This window comes from Aquila chrysaetos, chromosome 16 (genome assembly GCF_900496995.4).
Source record: "Aquila chrysaetos chrysaetos chromosome 16, bAquChr1.4, whole genome shotgun sequence".
Classification (NCBI taxonomy): Eukaryota; Metazoa; Chordata; class Aves; order Accipitriformes; family Accipitridae; genus Aquila; species Aquila chrysaetos.
The window spans coordinates 11,308,105-11,329,834 of NC_044019.1; the positions used below are offsets into that span (position 1 = coordinate 11,308,105).

General features: G+C 44.9%; 1 protein-coding gene across 1 annotated transcript in view; it reads left to right on the plus strand.

Moving 5' to 3' along the window:
* Window positions 1-18,026, plus strand: part of LOC115352082 (mucin-5AC-like) — a 43,917-nt gene extending 25,891 nt beyond the window's left edge. The window contains exons 30-40 of the mRNA XM_030039745.2: window positions 1,178-9,235; window positions 9,693-9,857; window positions 10,067-10,341; window positions 10,809-10,983; window positions 12,146-12,189; window positions 13,056-13,178; window positions 13,277-13,372; window positions 14,872-14,994; window positions 15,328-15,373; window positions 15,741-15,852; window positions 17,306-18,026. Of these exons, the coding sequence (XP_029895605.1) occupies window positions 1,178-9,235; window positions 9,693-9,857; window positions 10,067-10,341; window positions 10,809-10,983; window positions 12,146-12,189; window positions 13,056-13,178; window positions 13,277-13,372; window positions 14,872-14,994; window positions 15,328-15,373; window positions 15,741-15,852; window positions 17,306-17,561 (9,473 nt within the window). The 3' untranslated portion in view covers window positions 17,562-18,026. The remainder of the gene's footprint in view (window positions 1-1,177; window positions 9,236-9,692; window positions 9,858-10,066; window positions 10,342-10,808; window positions 10,984-12,145; window positions 12,190-13,055; window positions 13,179-13,276; window positions 13,373-14,871; window positions 14,995-15,327; window positions 15,374-15,740; window positions 15,853-17,305) is intronic.
* Window positions 18,027-21,730: the final 3,704 nt, after the last annotated feature.

Sequence of the window (21,730 nt, forward strand, 5' to 3'; positions counted from 1 at the left end):
TTAGTTGAAACTGTTGCCTTCTGCTGGAGCCACCAATTCATCTGGCAGATTTGGTTGCTAGAGACAACCATAATCGAAGATGTAGAAATGAGTACAGCATTTTTTACAAACTCAGTCTCTACTGTTTAACCATGATTTTCCCAGGGGAAAAAATAACAGAGCTTATTAATCATTGTACTCTGGAGAATCTCCTCATTTCATTGCAAACAATAACCAGCAGTTGTAGACCAAATTTTGAAAACACAAAAGATAATTACTGCCATTTTTTAAACTCCTGACCACATTAGCGCAAACTGAAGATAAGAAATCTAGTTTACGGGAATGCTCAAATTATTTAAACCCATTCTTTGGAACCTTTCCTAATTGTATTTAATAACCAAATCAACAGTTTCCTTCTACTCCTGCAGTACACTTCTACATTATTTCTGTGGTTAACTCATTATAGTGACCATGTAATTCTGAGAAATTGTGAGAATTATTTCCACAAAATTATACAATACTACAGCAAGAAATAAATATTCAACTTTAAGCCTTTTTTTAAGCAACATTCATATGAAGAAAGTGGTATATATTCCACATGGTTATCTTCATAATGCTAAGAATATGAAAAGAAATCTTATTAAAAGAAGTAGAAAATACTTATTAAATTATATATTTCATATATAGTGTATATGTGTATTCTATATTATAATGATTATATATAAAATACATACGTGTTATATATATTTTATATTTTATACATATAAATATATTAAATGTTATAATATTAAAATAAGTAGAAAAGTCATTATCCCTTAAAAATATTTTAAAGCCTATGTGGTTATGCAGTTAAGTGTAATTAAGTACAGAGATAATACCAAGGAGAATAAAACTACCTCTTACTTATACCATAGAAATCGTGAGATCACTTTATCCTATGTATTGACATTCCACACAAAGGATACCATACCAGCTATATTTAACTACAAATTTTTAATAAATGTCACATAAAATACCACTAGAAAAATAATACAGACATGAGATCAAAACCTACCTTGGAAATGAAATTCAAGACTGTCAAAGCAAGTTCATTAAAATGAAAACACTACATTAACATATATAATACTACACACAACATTAAAATGTATGGAAGATGAATAATTTTTTCCTGTCACTTTCTTTAATAAGAACACACAAGACACATATTTCCCCCTATTAATTACAGAAACGACAACTGCAACACCAGTGACAACGGTATGTGTGAAGAAAGTATGTGCATGGTCAGAATGGTATGACAGCACACAGCCTGAAGACAAAGAGGACAGTGGAGATGATGAAACATTTGAAAATCTCAGAGCTAAAGGCTACACTGTGTGTGAAAACCCAAACGGTGTTCAATGCAGAGCCAAAAAACACCCAGATACAGAAATGTACAATCTTAACCAGACAGTACAATGTAATCAAAGCAGAGGATTAATATGCAATAACAAAGACCAACAAAATAAGACCTGCTATAATTATGAAATAAGAATATCATGCTGCAGCTACAAACCATGTTCAGAAATACAAACTACAACACTAAGAACCACACAAGAATTCACAACAACTACTGCTGTAAAATCAACACCACTTACAATACATACGAAGATAAAACAAACACAAACAAAAGGAACTGAAGCGCAAAAAACCGACGTACCTAAAACATCACCAGAACACAGACAAAGCACAACTCATCTGACTGAACCTTCAGGTACAGAAAAAACATCACAAGTCTCAACAACAGGTTACCAGACCATGCCAACTCCATCAGAAATCACCACTGTGGGAACCCAGAAACAAGCATCACCAACTACTGCCTCCACCCTCCCACAGACAGCAATGACAACCGCTACTGCCACCACGGTTGTCCCCAGTAACACTGCCCCGCCAACGCAAGGCACGACCCTCATCACAACCACCAGCAGGGCCAGCACCACCAAGACCTCTCCCCCCCTGACAGAAAGCACAACCACCATCGTCACACCCACTCCAACAGCACCCACCTCAGCCAGTAGCACTACCAGCACCTCCAGGACCACCACAGCAACCACCACAACGTCCAAAGCCACATCTGTGCCCACAAAAACCTCCTCTGTGAAAACGCAGACTCCAACATCACCCACTTCCGCCACCAGCCTCTCCCAGCCAGCACGGACAACCACTACTGCCACCACGGCTGTCCCCAGTAACACTGCCCCGCCAACGCAAGGCACGACCCTCATCACAACCACCAGCAGGGCCAGCACCACCAAGACCTCTCCCCCCCTGACAGAAAGCACAACCACCATCGTCACACCCACTCCAACAGCACCCACCTCAGCCAGTAGCACTACCAGCACCTCCAGGACCACCACACCTACCACCACAACGTCCAAAGCCACATCTGTGCCCACAAAAACCTCCTCTGTGAAAACGCAGACTCCAACATCACCCACTTCCGCCACCAGCCTCTCCCAGCCAGCACGGACAACCACTACTGCCACCACGGCTGTCCCCAGTAACACTGCCCCGCCAACGCAAGGCACGACCCTCATCACAACCACCAGCAGGGCCAGCACCACCAAGACCTCTCCCCCCCTGACAGAAAGCACAACCACCATCGTCACACCCACTCCAACAGCAACCACCTCAGCCAGTAGCACTACCAGCACCTCCAGGACCACCACACCTACCACCACAACGTCCAAAGCCACATCTGTGCCCACAAAAACCTCCTCTGTGAAAACGCAGACTCCAACATCACCCACTACCGCCACCAGCCTCTCCCAGCCAGCACGGACAACCACTACTGCCACCACGGCTGTCCCCAGTAACACTGCCCCGCCAACGCAAGGCACGACCCTCATCACAACCACCAGCAGGGCCAGCACCACCAAGACCTCTCCCCCCCTGACAGAAAGCACAACCACCATCGTCACACCCACTCCAACAGCACCCACCTCAGCCAGTAGCACTACCAGCACCTCCAGGACCACCACACCTACCACCACAACGTCCAAAGCCACATCTGTGCCCACAAAAACCTCCTCTGTGAAAACGCAGACTCCAACATCACCCACTTCCGCCACCAGCCTCTCCCAGCCAGCACGGACAACCACTACTGCCACCACGGCTGTCCCCAGTAACACTGCCCCGCCAACGCAAGGCACGACCCTCATCACAACCACCAGCAGGGCCAGCACCACCAAGACCTCTTCATCTCTAACAGAAGGCACAACCACCATCATCACATCCACACCAACAGCAACCACCTCACCAACCACCTTCACTGCTAGCACCTCCAAGACCACAACCAGCTGCCTGCAGCACTGTGCCTGGACGCAGTGGTTTGACTTGGATTCCCCTAGCCCCGGTAGCCAAAATGGAGACATAGAGACGCTTGAAAAAATCCGAGCTGCTGGGTATGCACTGTGCGACGAGCCGCAAGACATCATGTGCCGTGCTAAAGATTACCGTAATAGGAGTCTGGACAAACTAGGACAGAAAATTGAGTGCAGCCTTGACACTGGGCTTGTGTGCAGAAATAAGGATCAGATCAAAAAGTACCCCATGTGCTTTGACTACGAGATCAAGGTGCTGTGCTGTGACCGTAACCACTGCGAGACAACATCAGAAACAACAGGCACCACCACAGGCTTCTCCACCACATCTGCTCTTCCAGAAACCTCCACCATAAACACCAAAACTCCTGCACCACCAACTACTGCCTCCACCCTCCCACAGACAGCAATGACAACCGCTACTGCCACCACGGCTGTCCCCAGTAACACTGCCCCGCCAACGCAAGGCACGACCCTCATCACAACCACCAGCAGGGCCAGCACCACCAAGACCTCTCCCCCCCTGACAGAAAGCACAACCACCATCGTCACACCCACTCCAACAGCACCCACCTCAGCCAGTAGCACTACCAGCACCTCCAGGACCACCACACCTACCACCACAACGTCCAAAGCCACATCTGTGCCCACAAAAACCTCCTCTGTGAAAACGCAGACTCCAACATCACCCACTTCCGCCACCAGCCTCTCCCAGCCAGCACGGACAACCACTACTGCCACCACGGCTGTCCCCAGTAACACTGCCCCGCCAACGCAAGGCACGACCCTCATCACAACCACCAGCAGGGCCAGCACCACCAAGACCTCTCCCCCCCTGACAGAAAGCACAACCACCATCGTCACACCCACTCCAACAGCAACCACCTCAGCCAGTAGCACTACCAGCACCTCCAGGACCACCACACCTACCACCACAACGTCCAAAGCCACATCTGTGCCCACAAAAACCTCCTCTGTGAAAACGCAGACTCCAACATCACCCACTTCCGCCACCAGCCTCTCCCAGCCAGCACGGACAACCACTACTGCCACCACGGCTGTCCCCAGTAACACTGCCCCGCCAACGCAAGGCACGACCCTCATCACAACCACCAGCAGGGCCAGCACCACCAAGACCTCTCCCCCCCTGACAGAAAGCACAACCACCATCGTCACACCCACTCCAACAGCAACCACCTCAGCCAGTAGCACTACCAGCACCTCCAGGACCACCACACCTACCACCACAACGTCCAAAGCCACATCTGTGCCCACAAAAACCTCCTCTGTGAAAACGCAGACTCCAACATCACCCACTACCGCCACCAGCCTCTCCCAGCCAGCACGGACAACCACTACTGCCACCACGGCTGTCCCCAGTAACACTGCCCCGCCAACGCAAGGCACGACCCTCATCACAACCACCAGCAGGGCCAGCACCACCAAGACCTCTCCATCTCTAACAGGAGGCACAACCACCGTCATCACATCCACACCAACAGCATCCACCTCACCAACCACCTTCACTGCTAGCACCTCCAAGAACACAATCAGCTGCCTGCAGCACTGTGCCTGGACGCAGTGGTTTGACTTGGATTCCCCTAGCCCTGGTAGCCAAAATGGAGACATAGAGACGCTTGAAAAAATCCGAGCTGCTGGGTATGCACTGTGCGACGAGCCGCAAGACATCATGTGCCGTGCTAAAGATTACCGTAATAGGAGTCTGGACAAACTAGGACAGAAAATTGAGTGCAGCCTTGACACTGGGCTTGTGTGCAGAAATAAGGATCAGATCAAAAAGTACCCCATGTGCTTTGACTACGAGATCAAGGTGCTGTGCTGTGACCGTAATCACTGCGAGACAACATCAGAAACAACAGGCACCACCACAGGCTTCTCCACCACATCTGCTCTTCCAGAAACCTCCACCATAAACACCAAAACTCCTGCACCACCAACTACTGCCTCCACCCTCCCACAGACAGCAATGACAACCGCTACTGCCACCACGGTTGTCCCCAGTAACACTGCCCCGCCAACGCAAGGCACGACCCTCATCACAACCACCAGCAGGGCCAGCACCACCAAGACCTCTCCCCCCCTGACAGAAAGCACAACCACCATGGTCACACCCACTCCAACAGCACCCACCTCAGCCAGTAGCACTACCAGCACCTCCAGGACCACCACACCTACCACCACAACGTCCAAAGCCACATCTGTGCCCACAAAAACCTCCTCTGTGAAAACGCAGACTCCAACATCACCCACTACCGCCACCAGCCTCTCCCAGCCAGCACGGACAACCACTACTGCCACCACGGCTGTCCCCAGTAACACTGCCCCGCCAACGCAAGGCACGACCCTCATCACAACCACCAGCAGGGCCAGCACCACCAAGACCTCTCCCCCCCTGACAGAAAGCACAACCACCATCGTCACACCCACTCCAACAGCACCCACCTCAGCCAGTAGCACTACCAGCACCTCCAGGACCACCACACCTACCACCACAACGTCCAAAGCCACATCTGTGCCCACAAAAACCTCCTCTGTGAAAACGCAGACTCCAACATCACCCACTTCCGCCACCAGCCTCTCCCAGCCAGCACGGACAACCACTACTGCCACCACGGCTGTCCCCAGTAACACTGCCCCGCCAACGCAAGGCACGACCCTCATCACAACCACCAGCAGGGCCAGCACCACCAAGACCTCTTCATCTCTAACAGAAGGCACAACCACCATCATCACATCCACACCAACAGCAACCACCTCACCAACCACCTTCACTGCTAGCACCTCCAAGACCACAACCAGCTGCCTGCAGCACTGTGCCTGGACGCAGTGGTTTGACTTGGATTCCCCTAGCCCCGGTAGCCAAAATGGAGACATAGAGACGCTTGAAAAAATCCGAGCTGCTGGGTATGCACTGTGCGACGAGCCGCAAGACATCATGTGCCGTGCTAAAGATTACCGTAATAGGAGTCTGGACAAACTAGGACAGAAAATTGAGTGCAGCCTTGACACTGGGCTTGTGTGCAGAAATAAGGATCAGATCAAAAAGTACCCCATGTGCTTTGACTACGAGATCAAGGTGCTGTGCTGTGACCGTAACCACTGCGAGACAACATCAGAAACAACAGGCACCACCACAGGCTTCTCCACCACATCTGCTCTTCCAGAAACCTCCACCATAAACACCAAAACTCCTGCACCACCAACTACTGCCTCCACCCTCCCACAGACAGCAATGACAACCGCTACTGCCACCACGGTTGTCCCCAGTAACACTGCCCCGCCAACGCAAGGCACGACCCTCATCACAACCACCAGCAGGGCCAGCACCACCAAGACCTCTCCCCCCCTGACAGAAAGCACAACCACCATCGTCACACCCACTCCAACAGCACCCACCTCAGCCAGTAGCACTACCAGCACCTCCAGGACCACCACACCTACCACCACAACGTCCAAAGCCACATCTGTGCCCACAAAAACCTCCTCTGTGAAAACGCAGACTCCAACATCACCCACTACCGCCACCAGCCTCTCCCAGCCAGCACGGACAACCACTACTGCCACCACGGCTGTCCCCAGTAACACTGCCCCGCCAACGCAAGGCACGACCCTCATCACAACCACCAGCAGGGCCAGCACCACCAAGACCTCTTCATCTCTAACAGAAGGCACAACCACCATCATCACATCCACACCAACAGCATCCACCTCACCAACCACCTTCACTGCTAGCACCTCCAAGACCACAACCAGCTGCCTGCAGCACTGTGCCTGGACGCAGTGGTTTGACTTGGATTCCCCTAGCCCCGGTAGCCAAAATGGAGACATAGAGACGCTTGAAAAAATCCGAGCTGCTGGGTATGCACTGTGCGACGAGCCGCAAGACATCATGTGCCGTGCTAAAGATTACCGTAATAGGAGTCTGGACAAACTAGGACAGAAAATTGAGTGCAGCCTTGACACTGGGCTTGTGTGCAGAAATAAGGATCAGATCAAAAAGTACCCCATGTGCTTTGACTACGAGATCAAGGTGCTGTGCTGTGACCGTAACCACTGCGAGACAACATCAGAAACAACAGGCACCACCACAGGCTTCTCCACCACATCTGCTCTTCCAGAAACCTCCACCATAAACACCAAAACTCCTGCACCACCAACTACTGCCTCCACCCTCCCACAGACAGCAATGACAACCGCTACTGCCACCACGGTTGTCCCCAGTAACACTGCCCCGCCAACGCAAGGCACGACCCTCATCACAACCACCAGCAGGGCCAGCACCACCAAGACCTCTCCCCCCCTGACAGAAAGCACAACCACCATCGTCACACCCACTCCAACAGCACCCACCTCAGCCAGTAGCACTACCAGCACCTCCAGGACCACCACACCTACCACCACAACGTCCAAAGCCACATCTGTGCCCACAAAAACCTCCTCTGTGAAAACGCAGACTCCAACATCACCCACTTCCGCCACCAGCCTCTCCCAGCCAGCACGGACAACCACTACTGCCACCACGGCTGTCCCCAGTAACACTGCCCCGCCAACGCAAGGCACGACCCTCATCACAACCACCAGCAGGGCCAGCACCACCAAGACCTCTTCATCTCTAACAGAAGGCACAACCACCATCATCACATCCACACCAACAGCATCCACCTCACCAACCACCTTCACTGCTAGCACCTCCAAGACCACAACCAGCTGCCTGCAGCACTGTGCCTGGACGCAGTGGTTTGACTTGGATTCCCCTAGCCCCGGTAGCCAAAATGGAGACATAGAGACGCTTGAAAAAATCCGAGCTGCTGGGTATGCACTGTGCGACGAGCCGCAAGACATCATGTGCCGTGCTAAAGATTACCGTAATAGGAGTCTGGACAAACTAGGACAGAAAATTGAGTGCAGCCTTGACACTGGGCTTGTGTGCAGAAATAAGGATCAGATCAAAAAGTACCCCATGTGCTTTGACTACGAGATCAAGGTGCTGTGCTGTGACCGTAACCACTGCGAGACAACATCAGAAACAACAGGCACCACCACAGGCTTCTCCACCACATCTGCTCTTCCAGAAACCTCCACCATAAACACCAAAACTCCTGCACCACCAACTACTGCCTCCACCCTCCCACAGACAGCAATGACAACCGCTACTGCCACCACGGCTGTCCCCAGTAACACTGCCCCGCCAACGCAAGGCACGACCCTCATCACAACCACCAGCAGGGCCAGCACCACCAAGACCTCTCCCCCCCTGACAGAAAGCACAACCACCATCGTCACACCCACTCCAACAGCACCCACCTCAGCCAGTAGCACTACCAGCACCTCCAGGACCACCACACCTACCACCACAACGTCCAAAGCCACATCTGTGCCCACAAAAACCTCCTCTGTGAAAACGCAGACTCCAACATCACCCACTACCGCCACCAGCCTCTCCCAGCCAGCACGGACAACCACTACTGCCACCACGGCTGTCCCCAGTAACACTGCCCCGCCAACGCAAGGCACGACCCTCATCACAACCACCAGCAGGGCCAGCACCACCAAGACCTCTCCCCCCCTGACAGAAAGCACAACCACCATCGTCACACCCACTCCAACAGCACCCACCTCAGCCAGTAGCACTACCAGCACCTCCAGGACCACCACAGCAACCACTACAACATCCAAAGCCACATCTGCACCTGCAGAAAGCTCCACTGTGGCAACCCATGCTCCAATATCTCCTACTACTGCCTCAACTCCAGCTCACTTAGGAATTAGAAGCACCATAGTCAGTACAGGTTTTCTTCTAACATCTGTTTCCTTAACTGGACAAAGTACTGCCACCATTGTTTCTCCCACAAGTTTGAGTTCCACAAGCAGCCCAGGTATGTCATTGTCTACCTCTGGATAGGTTTCAAACTGTTATTTCAGCAGAATATCGTTGGTATCACTGTCTTCTGTGACTTCTTCCACTATCATCCCTATTTCTTCCAACCCATAAACCACTTTTTCATCTGTCTGTCCCTCTGCTACTGGTATCTGTGTTAGACAAGTGTATGAGTGGACCCCATAGCGTGATATTTCTTATCGAGGGAGATAGTATTGACTTTGAAACTTTAAAAGCATTAGAGCTAAATGTCATAAGATTTGCCAAATTCCACATGATATTCAGTGTAGAGCTCAAAGATTTCCACAATCTCTACTTAGCAACAGGTCAAATAGTTGAATTTAACAAAAATGTTGGCTTGATTTGCTGGAATGTTGAACAGTCCTCTCCAATATGTTAAAATTATGAGATGAAAATTCTGTGCTGCAAACTAAAGTATGTCTCGTGCTTAACAGTAGCTACAACTGGTACGCCACAATCAAGTCATGTTACAGCAAGTACTTCTGCAGCCTTCAGTTCTTCCCCCAGCACACCTGTCATAACAGAAGCAAGTACATATGTTACATCAAGCAGAACAACTCCATGTTTTTGTCACGTGTTTGGTAACCTTTTTTCTCCTGGTAAGTGTCTTATTTTATGGTTATAAAAATTTTCATAAGTAATATAAACCCTTAATACTCTATTCAATTAAATATAACCACTGAAAATCATCTAAACATAGAACTTTTGATACATGAATACACTTTATATTTTCACAATATTTTCTTGGCTTTTTTTCCCTAAGTATATTCATTGGTCTTTTAATTTCTCTTCTGATTTTCCTCTGCAGGGGAAGTGGTATACAACAGAACAGATAGGGCTGGCTGTAATTTTTATGCACTTTGCAGCAAGGAATGTGAAATTCACCCATTCCAGGGGCCATGCTATTCGACAACTCCTTTCACTTCAGGCACCTCAGAAACTACAACACCAGGCACCTCAGAAACTACAACACAAGCCACCTCATCCACAGAACATGTATTTTCTTCTGTCTCACCACCAACAGCAACATCCCTCACAACTTCAGTAGAAAGAAACTGTACTGATGTCAATCCTCCACGAAAGGTGGTTTCCCCTTGTTATTTTCTAATATACCACCATTGCAAAACCAACCCAATTTCTGTCCTCTAATAGCCAGTTCAAATCAACTTGTATGTATTTCAGTAACAAAGTTGGTCATGTTACAAATGACCTGATGGCGCACAATTCTTCAACCTGGCATTACTAGGCTTTTAAGTAATCTGGCGATGGAAAAGCTCACTAATACCATGGCAGAAACTTTTTTTTAATAAAAGACATTTAAATGTCATAGAAATAAGTAGACCAGCTACGAAAGTGTTAAAATCTCATTCTTCCTACACAGAAGAAAATTCTGTGATTGTTCTCAGCTTGCCTGCTCTTAAGGCCTGAAATCATATGCTAAGAAAAACTCTAATCTGAACTCCCTACCAATTTTGAGAGTCTATCTCAAGTTGAAACAAAACTACTAGGGTGAGAGAGCACTTAAGAATAAATAATTTACATATTTTCAGCCTGGAGAGAACTGGATAAGTGAATGCCGTAAGTGTGTCTGTGACCCCCTCAATGCTACAGTACAATGCCAGCCGCTCCCATGCCAAACAGCTCAGACACCAATTTGTGACCCAGAATTTGCTGCTGTGACTGCACTACCACAAAAAGACACATGTTGTCCTAAATATGAATGCCGTAAGTATTAAAAATACAGGTATAAAGACCAGGCTACACACTGGTAAATTATATTTGCACTTCTGTTAATATCTAAGCAAGTTCTTCATAACAGCAAAACCTTCCTTAAATTATTCTGGCTGAGTGAACATGTATCAATTTTTGGCTAAATATGCATTAGAAGTTTATTTAAAAACAAAATGTTATTTTCAATGAAGTTTGCTGACAGATTTGGAATGGGTGGGAGAGCAAGATAATACTTTGAACCTTCAAGTGGTCTGTGTAGCTCAACTATCTCTGTATCTGTAATCATAAAGGTTATTAATACATTTTATTTAATGTTATTAATGTAACATTGGAGCACATTAACTTTAGCCTAACTGTAGCTAAACTAAGGTGCATAAACATTAAGAATAAGCCAGCAGAAAGCTTAACAGTTAACTACAAAGCAAGTAACGTGAAGCAATAATACAAAGTTAATTGTAATCAGTAACTGAATTGTCAATGTATGAAAAATAATAATTATACTTACACTGTTGTTGAATGCTCATGAAAATTTAAAAGTCCAACAGTTATATATGTTTACATACATACATAAATTGTTATATACATATATTTTTATACACATACATTTATATAAAAGAATAAAAGAAAAACGTAGCCATAAATTAAGACTGAAACAGGAAGGTCAAAACAAAGGAACAGCCAATTTGAAGTAGTTCTGTGAAAGACATGAATGGGCTCTGCCATGTTGTCAAATTATTTATATTACCACAGTAAGAATACCCTTTTTTCACTCAGAGTCAATCTTCCATGCACACCATGTTCTGAGAGGTCATAAAGAATCAATAACAAAGGCATCTTTAAAAGTTACTGGACATTTAGGCTTCAAAGTTTAATTTGAAGTGAATGTGATATCGAAAGGGCAAAAAAGGGATTTTTTTCATGCATAGCTCGAGTTTGAAGCCCTTCCTCCTCAACTCTTATAGCTAATTTCAAAAAAGAAACTTTAATTAAACATCCAGCTATACTAAATATGAGGTCTAAGCATGTAGGGGGGGATTGAATTCAAGTTTTCCATAATCTCTGTGTTACTAACAAAACTTGGTAACATCTTGACTTCTCATGAAGTCTCACAATTTGAGTTTACTCTGGAATTTTTTGTTTGTTTGTTTGTTTTCAGGACCAAGGCCTGACTACTGTGTGATGAATGGTACAACATACAAGGTGAGAATGTTACACTTATAATGGTATATTGCTGGAATTGAAATGTACACACTTTCTACCACAATAAGCCTTTGAGAAAGTTCTTTTTCCCAGTACATTTTTTTTATCTCTAGCCCTTAACTGGAAGTTGTTTTTTTTTTCTAAAGTCAAAACCAAAATTGTCACAGAAGAGTTCCTCAACATGTAGCATAAAATAACACCGTACCATTTTTAGTGATGTACTTTCTTTTTAAACGCTCTCCCACTTCTGGAATTAATGAATTTTCCAAATGAGCTGATGAATAGCCCAAACTCAACCACTCTTTGAAATAAGCCCAGAGAACCTTCAAAAAGGATAGCTAGGATTTTTGCTTTAATTGATATCTAAATCTTTTGCTAAAATTGGTACTTTGGTCATTTAGTCAAAATTTAAACATTAGCACTGTAGCCTTTTGGGGATACATTTCAGAAAGACTGAAATCCATGTGTAAATTTGTATCTCTGCTTATGTATCTGTATATGTATCCAATTATTTTAATCTCCATTTGTACATTTTAATTGTTTTATAACCACTGAGCATGACTTACAGGGGAAAAAAAATCTTAAATGGAACACTGAAAAGCTGGTAAAATAATGAGGCACTACAAACTGGTCTTACCTGCATTTTATTAATTTACTTTTCTCTTTTATATTGCTTTATTTAGTTTTCTCCTAATGTGTACTTTGTTGCAAGGCATAAAGCCAAACAACTGTATGTTCGAAGAGAGTTGAACAACTCAGTCACACTTGCATTTCAGCAACCTTAATGGTTCTTAGCAATGCTTTCAACTCTGCCTATATGTTATATAGAAACTGTTGCCAATTGGGGGTTTTTTTCTGTCTTCTAGGTTGGAGCATCAACAGTAACCGATTCATGTATGAACTGTACCTGCACTTCTGAGATAGATAAAGCATCTTGGCAAAATATTTGGCATTGTGAAAGAGTTCAGTGTGAACCATCTTGCCCACTGGTGAGTTCAGATTCTCTAGGCTCCCCAGTCAGCCCTCAATTACAGTAAGACTAGAATTCTCTGTCACCAACGCAATACTTTCATCTCCTTGTGAGTAGGGTCAATACATGACTGAGGATGGAAAGTGCTGTGGGAACTGTAGTAAAGTATTTTGCATCATCAAACTAAGTAACAACACTGTTCACAAACTCCATGTAAGTATTCCTTTCATTTTCACATCTCCCTATTAGCCAGTACTGGTTAGAACAGCTAAGATTCAACTCATGTCCCTTACTAGTAAAAATCTAATTAATACTGAAATTACTCTGAAAACAACAAACTAGTTTTCTGAATTGATGTATTGGGTTTACGTGGCAAGGTTTTTGGTAGCAGGGGGGCTACAGAGGTGGCTTCTATGAAAAGCTGCTGGAAGCTTCCCCTATGTCCAATGGAGCCAATACCAGCCAGCTCCAAGATGGACCTGCTGCTGGCCAAGGCTGAGCCCATTAGCAATGGTGGTAGTGCCTCTGGGAGAATGTATTTAAGAAGTGGGGGGCGGGGGGAACTGTGCAACTGCAGCCAGAGAGAGGAATGAGAATGTGAGAGGAACAACCCTGCAGACCCCCAGGTCAGTGAAGAAGGAGGGGGAGGAGGTGCTCCAGGCGCCGGAGCAGAGATTCCCCTGCAGCCCCTGGGGAAGACCATGGTGAGGCAGGCTGTCCCCCTGCAGTCCAGGGAGGTCCACGGTGGAGCAGATATTCGCCTGTAGCCCGGGGAGGACCCCACGCCGGAGCAGGTGGATGCCCGAAAAAGGCTGTGACCCTGTGGGAAGCCCGTGCTGGGGCAGCTTTTCTGGCAGGACTTGTGACCCCATGGGGGACCCACGCTAGAGCAGTCTGTTCCTGAAGGACTGCAGCCTGTGGAAGGGACCCACGCTGGAGCAGTTCATGAAGAACTGCAGCCCGTGGGAAGGACTCGGTTTGGAGAAGCTTGTGGAGGACTGTCTCCTGTGGGAGGGACCCCACACTGGAGCAGGGGAAGAATGTGAGGAGTCCTGCCCCTGAGGAGGAAGGAGCAGCAGAGACAACATGTGAGGAACTGACCACAACCCCCATTCCCCATCCCCTTGCGCTGCTGGGGGGAGGAGATAGAGACCTCAAGAGTAAAGTTAAGCCCAGGAAGAAGGGATGGGTGGGGGGAAGGTGTTTTTAAGATTTGGGTTTATTTCTCATTATCCTACTCTGTTTTGATTGGCAATAAAATAAACTAATTTCTCCAAGTTGAGTCTGTTTTGCCCGTGATGGTAATTGGTGAGTGATCTCTCCCTGTCTTGACCCACAAGCCTTTCATTATATTTTCTGTCCCTTGTCCAGCTGAGGAGGGGAATGATAGCGTGGCTTTGGTGGACACCTGGTGTCCAGCCAGGGTCAACCCACCACAGTTGAACACTTACTTGGAATAACAAATTCTTGATATGTGTGTTTAACTAGATAATTGTTTCTAATTTGTTGTCTAAGTGTTCAGAACCAGGATTTAAACTTTCAAGCTAGCCACAGTTTGCAAAATTTCGCTTTTGCCACTTGAAAGAAGTTCAGAAGCATCTGAGAATCTTTGAAGTGTGAGAACATAATTAGCTCAGACATTTTTGAAGTAATCATACTATACTTTATCACAATGAAAAAAATAATTGTTTGCTTTTCTTATAAAATTTTAGGTTGGTGACATCCTGCCACTTGATCATTGCAGCCATTACAAATGTGAAAAAATTGAAGATCAACTTGTTCTAGTCCAAACTAAAAAAGTATGCCCCGAGTACAACCCAGAAGAGTGCGATCCTGTAAGTTTTAATCAATTCTTCACTGATTGAACGCAGTTTAAAAGAACAAGGGGGAGCAAGGAAGAATACAACAAATCACTTTCACTAAAGTTGCAGGAATGTCTTAAGAATGAAGTTAATCTTGCTGTAATGTTAGTAATAAGAAAAGCTTAGTGTTTTTACATGAGGCTACAAGGATTCAAGACTTCTGTGGTGGGGACAGTAAGTCATCCATTGTTTCATTCCGTGTTCATCACAGAGGAGCCTTCTGTCCAGTATCAGTAATGCTAACTCATACTTTCACTCAGATTGTCATCTGTGCATTAATACAAATCCTCCTTTATTTTTGCAAAGGATGAAGCAGACACTACTCCTGATGGCTGCTGCAAAATATGTACACGTAAGTAATGCTGCGTTCATGTTTTCTGCTTGAAGAGTGCTGTATTTTCACTTATTCTATTTATCAAGACCTTGTGGTTCACTATTTATTCAAAAGGAAAAAGAAAATTTGTTTTCCTGATATAGAATACCACAACTCCAACCACCAATGCTCAAACCTCTGCATTATCTTCCAAAGACACTGTACAGCTGAGATCAAAGAATAACCTGAAAACTCCAGATACATTACACTGTATCCCCCCATCACATACTACAGATTCTCAATAACCAGACATCATGCACTTTGAAATTGTTTTAGCATTCATTTCATTCAGAACTAGAGATCTGAACTATATGTTCCCCCCCCCCCCCCTCCTCTTTTTATGAAGCTACAAAGTGCAAACCTCACAGCAAGAGAACTGTGATTCGCCACGGTAACTGTGAATCTGCTGAACGTGTTGAGCTGGCATACTGTGAAGGAACTTGTCCGGGCTCCTCAGTGTAAGTTCCAAAAACTTAATTTAGCATCGCTATGGCTTCATTTATACTGGTCTGTCAAGTTAATCAATCACCCAAGGGTACTGAGGGAGCTGGCAGAAGTGCTCACCAAGCCACTTTCAATTATTCGTCAGCAGTCCTGGCTAACTGGGAGGTCCCAGTTGACTGAAGGTTAGCAAATGTGACGCCCATCTACAAGAAGGGCTGGAAGGAGTTAAATCCAGTTAGCAGCCAGTCACAAGTGGTGTTCCCCAGGGCTGAGTACTGGGGCCAGTTCTGTTTAATATCTTTATCAATGATCTGGACAAAGGGATCGAGCACACCCTCAGAAAGTTTGCAGATGACACCAGGTTGGGTGGGAGGTTTGATCTGCTGGAGGGCTGAAAGGCTCGACAGAGGGATCTGGACAGGCTGGATCGATGGGCTGAGGCCAACTGTATGAGGTTCAACAAGGCCAAGTGCCAGGTCCTGCACTTGGGTCACAACAACCCCATGCAACACTACAGGTTTGGGGAAGAGTGGCTGGAAAAGTGCCTGGCAGGAAAGGACCTGGGGGTGCTGGTTGACAGCCAGCTGAATATGAGCCAGCAGTGTGCCCAGGTGGCCAAGAAGGCCAACGGCATCCTGGCCTGTATCAGAAATAGTGTGGCCAGCAGGAGCAGGGAGGTGATTGTTCCCCTGTACTCAGCACTGGTGAGGCTGCACCTCGAGTCCTGTGTTCAGTTTTGGGCCCCTCACTACAGGAAAGACATTGAGGTGCTGGAGCGTGTCCAGAGAAGGGCAACAGAGCTGGTGAGGGGCCTGGAGCACAAGTCTTATGAGGAGCGGCTGAGGGAACTGGGGTTGTTTAGTCTGGAGAAGAGGAGGCTGAGGGGAGACCTTATCGCTCTCTACAACTACCTGAAGGGGGGTTGTAGTGAGATGGGGGTTGGTCTCTTTTCCCAAGTAACAAGCAATAGGACAAGAGGAAATGGCCTCAAGTTGCACCAGGGGAGGTTTAGATTGGATATTAGGAAAAATATCTTCATCAAAAGGGTTATCAAGCATTGGGACAGGCTGCCCAGGGAAGTGGTTGAGTCACCATCCCTGGAGGTATTTAAAAGACGTGTACATGTAGCGCTTTAGGGACATGGTTTATTGGTGGACTTGGCAGCGTTAGGTTTATGGTTGGACTCGATGATCTTAAGGGTCTTTTCCAATGTGCATGATTCTATGATCACAGAATAGCAACAAAGTTAATGTGTTTGTAAGATTCCATTGAGTGGAAGCAGACTCAATGGAAGCAAGAACAGTTTTGCTACTGAAGAGACAGGTAATTAAAATCACATTTCATAAGTGTCTGTGGGAGGGAGGAAGAGAAGATGTAAAAAAACCCACCCCCAAAACAAAAGTCAGCAGGGGGTTTCTGTGTGTTAGTTTTCAATAAGATATATTTTCTTTTCCTGGCGAAACACAGGTATTCTCTTGAAACAAACCAGATGCAACATGAGTGTAGTTGCTGCCAGGAGTCCAGCAGCCAAACAAGAGAGGTGACCCTGACTTGCAAAAATGGAACAAGCATAAATTATCACTACGTCTACGTGGAAGAATGCCAGTGTATGAATGCATGCACTTCGGAAACCTCTGCAGCATATGGCTCCCAACTAAAAAAATCCGCTGCATATGGTTCCCAAAGGAAAATCAGCAGAAAAGAGATGATCCCTGGAAAATGAAAGCAGAGACCCTAGGGAAGCTGGAATCATATTTTCCACAGAATAACTTCTGCTCCTTCTTTAACCGATCTTCCATCAGTTTCTGTTATCACCTTTTCTCATTTCTTTCTTGTAAAAAAAAAAAAGTCAAATAATTAAATCTTGGTGTTTTGGGGTTTTTTGTTTTTGCTTTTTTGGTTGGTTGGTTTTTTAAGTGCTACAATATTCAAGGGCAAAATTAGATGACTGTAAGATACCTTTGTGTAAGTTATAGAAATATGCAAATATGTTTCCATTTGATCACAAACCTGACATTTTTGGAAAAAAGGTTTAAGGGGGTCTCTAAAAACCAAAACCAGAAAATATAGTAGCTACATTGCACTTAACTCTTGTGCCTAGAGAAATCTTTATGGCATATCATTTTTATGGAGGTAATGGTCCTAAACACACATCACAGTGACAGGGAGAAGACTGGTTTCTTGTTCATTTTGCCTCTTATTTGATCAATAAAACTTTCAGCATTTTTCAGTTTCGGTGACTGGTAGCTGTTCGATACCCATCATCATCTGAATGACAGTGAGTCCAATGGCATCAGGGAGTTTTCTAATGCAGATGGGTATATTCTCTAGCAGCCTTTGAGAATGAAGACACTCTCAAAACCCCTTTCCTGGATAAGGTTAAATTCCCTCACCCAGGTCTAAATAGCTCTGCTCACTGGCATAAAAGGTACAGAGATAAAAAAAAACCTCCTCATTTGCTCACTGTATTCTACTTGCGAAGATGGTGGGATAACTGTTTTCCCTGTAATTAGTGGAGAGGTCCAGGAGACAAGTATAAAAAAAGGAGGAAGGGAAAACTTTATTCATCACTGCCGTTTCATGTTCTAGATCAAAAAGTATCTGGCTGCAGAAATCAGCACCTGCTTCTTCAGTTGAAGAAACAAATCTCTATATGAATGAAAGCTCTAATTAGTTGAAGAATACTTAAGGTGATGTCAATGAACTTGGTAAAATCAGAAAATGCTCCTGCCCATAATTTTAACAATATTTACAAATAAGTTCAGGATATGTTTTTAAACTATGCATTTGTTTCCTGTGCTATCTAAAACATTTGAATGGATTTACACTAGTGAGGAAATTGGCTGCCTTTTCCCACAGTAGTTCATCATGTTTACCTGAACTGTTTGGAGCACTTACCTTATCAGTAGCTGTTATAATACAAAGCCTGAAATCTGCCCTGAAGGCTTGGCTGAAAAATAAAGGAGGAACTGTTTGATCAAATAATTGCACATTTTATACAGGCTCATTTAGAAGTGACATTCAATTCCTGAATGAAATCAGTAGAGCCTTCACAGGCATGACCTGGTATCACATTAGGATTAACCAGTGGGGAGAAGCAGGCGGGTTTGTAAGCTTTGCATTTTACTGCTGAACTCCATTCGTCTCTTGCCTACCCACGGCTGGCCTGTCCCACAGCAGGTACGCAGGTTCCAGGCAGGGTTACTAGCTATGACAGCGGAGCAGACAGCTGTACCACTCCCTGCACCTTCTCTGACCCAGCAATAAGCCATTTTACTTCGGGAACCTGGGCTGAAGCCAGACCAGCTGTGCACCACCAGTTTCACCACTGCCTCCTCAGGCCCCGAACACCAGGTAGCGCTCTGAGGAGACATCCAAACAGTCCTGAACAGTTTGACTGCTTCAGCATAGCTTCCTGGGTTTCTGGCTTCCAGAGGGTTTAGCACTTTGGGCATAGCACCATGAGAACAGAGTGCCTGATGGGATCTAGAACTGTACCGCAGTGGAAAAATACAGGATCTAGAACTGCACCGCAGTGGAAAACCAGCACGGCTGGCTGTAGGAGGTCTTCCTAAGTGAGAGGCATTCACATATGCCAGTCACATTAGGCCTGGCTTTATAATGTAAAGCTAGCAACATTAATCCAAGCTAGACAAATTAATGCCTGCAGAGCTGATAGGTCAGGGTGCAAAAACCCAGTGACGCTTACGTAGCATGTAACAAACATCTGTAACCACTTCTGAACTTGGCTTTGAGTTCAGACTGAAGCCAATGAAATCTGCATGTTTTTCCCCCTTCCTCCCTAGTCCCTGTATCCTGAGTACTTGGTACCATTATCACCAGTTACAAAGCTTCCCTAACATTTTCCAGTCTGCAGGTTTTCCTCAACTATTTTAAGCACTGTATTAACATTAGCAGCACTTTCCAATTTGAGTCTTAAGCTGCCCTCTAACGGTCATTATTCCCTTCTGTAAAGAAAACTAAACCAGGAACTATTCCCTTAATTCTACTGGAAACATTAAGCCTTGCAGACCATATTCATCCATCAGAGATCATATTAGCATGTAAAATTGTTTTATTTGAAATTCCCAAGTTATGGAAGATGTAAAGGCTATTTCTCAGAGGTGAACACCACATTATTTCCAGGTAGTTGATCAGTTACCTATGAGTTTAATTTGAAGATGTCATTGCAATCCTCAGTGATCAGGTGCTGCATTCATGGGGGAATGTGGGGGGGGGGGGGGGGAAATCAGCACCATAATTCACCTTTAGATAATCTTGATTAGTGGGTTTGGGTTGTTTTGGTTTTTGTGGTTTGTTTTTTTTTTTTCCTACAAAAACCAGCCCACTGCAAAATGCTAGAAAGCACTGAATTTTCTCTGTTCTCCTTAAAATACAACTTCCAATTATTTTTTTTTTTAAGGGAAATCTATTTTCATACCTTTTTTCTCTCAAGCCTACATAGAAGAAAACCCAAGGGATTTGCAGTTTAAGTAAACAGGTTTCAGGAGGAAACAAACATGTATATTTCTCTTTGAAGCAAATGCTATACTAGAAGTCCAAGGAACCTCTAGTAATTACTTTAAAGCAGAGAAATCAGCTAAATAGGAAAACATGAAGACATACATTTGTTTGCTATGCAAGAAGTTACCATTTATGTTACAATATATCTAGCTATTGTGTACTATACCAAGCTGCTTAGAACTTCAAATAAAGTGATTGTACACCTTAATTTTATAGCAAAATTTCCAACTATGTTCAATCATAGCAGCAAAACTTTGAGTTATAGAACTACAGATTAATAAGTAATATTTAAAATGAGAAACAGCATATAATCCAAAATTAATCCTGAGCTCTTTCTTGTCATTTCCATGGGGTACCAAATTAATCAGAAAGTGCTGGCTTTTCATCCTCTGATATTTACCTTAAACAAATATACTGATGCTTCATTAAAAATTACCATAGAAAAAGCATTTACCTACATCAGGAAATGGAACACCCATTTTTCTATTCCACTAACAGTCAATTACAGGGACTATTGCATTAGGGAATGTTATGTAGTAAAATGCATATATATGGTAAAACTACCCAGTTAGTGCATTTTATTGATGTGTTGACATAATGCCTTTTAAACAAATCTGTCAACCATACTGAGAATCTTAAACAGCTCATTGAATAAAATGTCCCATTGTAAATAAAACCATTTACAGGTTTTGTCTGATGATCTAAACTGGGCAAATATGAAGGTTATGCTGCTGTTTTGTAAAAGTCAGTGCATTTGTGGAACTGTAATACTTAACTACATGAAAGACATTTGTTAAGTTTTAAATTAATATCTATAATATATACCCAGAGCTCTTCAGTTGAAGGACAGAATTTAATATCACTGAACAAACTAAATCTGGTAGGATACCTGTACAACATTCTATGCAGGGCCCTTCATCTCCCAATCCAAATCCTACGTGTGCTCTAGGCTTTCCAAAACAGAAAATACCAACATTTGGTCAGTTGGAAGACTGTAAAATAGTCAAATAGACTAAGAATAATTTGAAAGATTAGATGAAACCAATTACCCTGTAAACTAGGAAACAATAGCTCCAAATTATTTTGATTAATAAAGAACAAGGGGTCCCTATTTATCAATCTTTCCCTATGCACGTAAGTGTATTTTGAAAATTGTGTGATATAGAAATACTAAACTACAAGATAAATACCTTTCCTGTTACACCAACATTTCTCTTTCCTCCTCACTTTTCAGTGTAACTTTTCCCACTACTTCTTCTTTTGAAACAGCACCTCCAGGCAGTGATTTAAGGAGCTATTTTGTTGATTTTGGCTTCTGACTTTCATTCACCTCCCTTCCTCTATTGATATTTGATAGCACTTCCCATG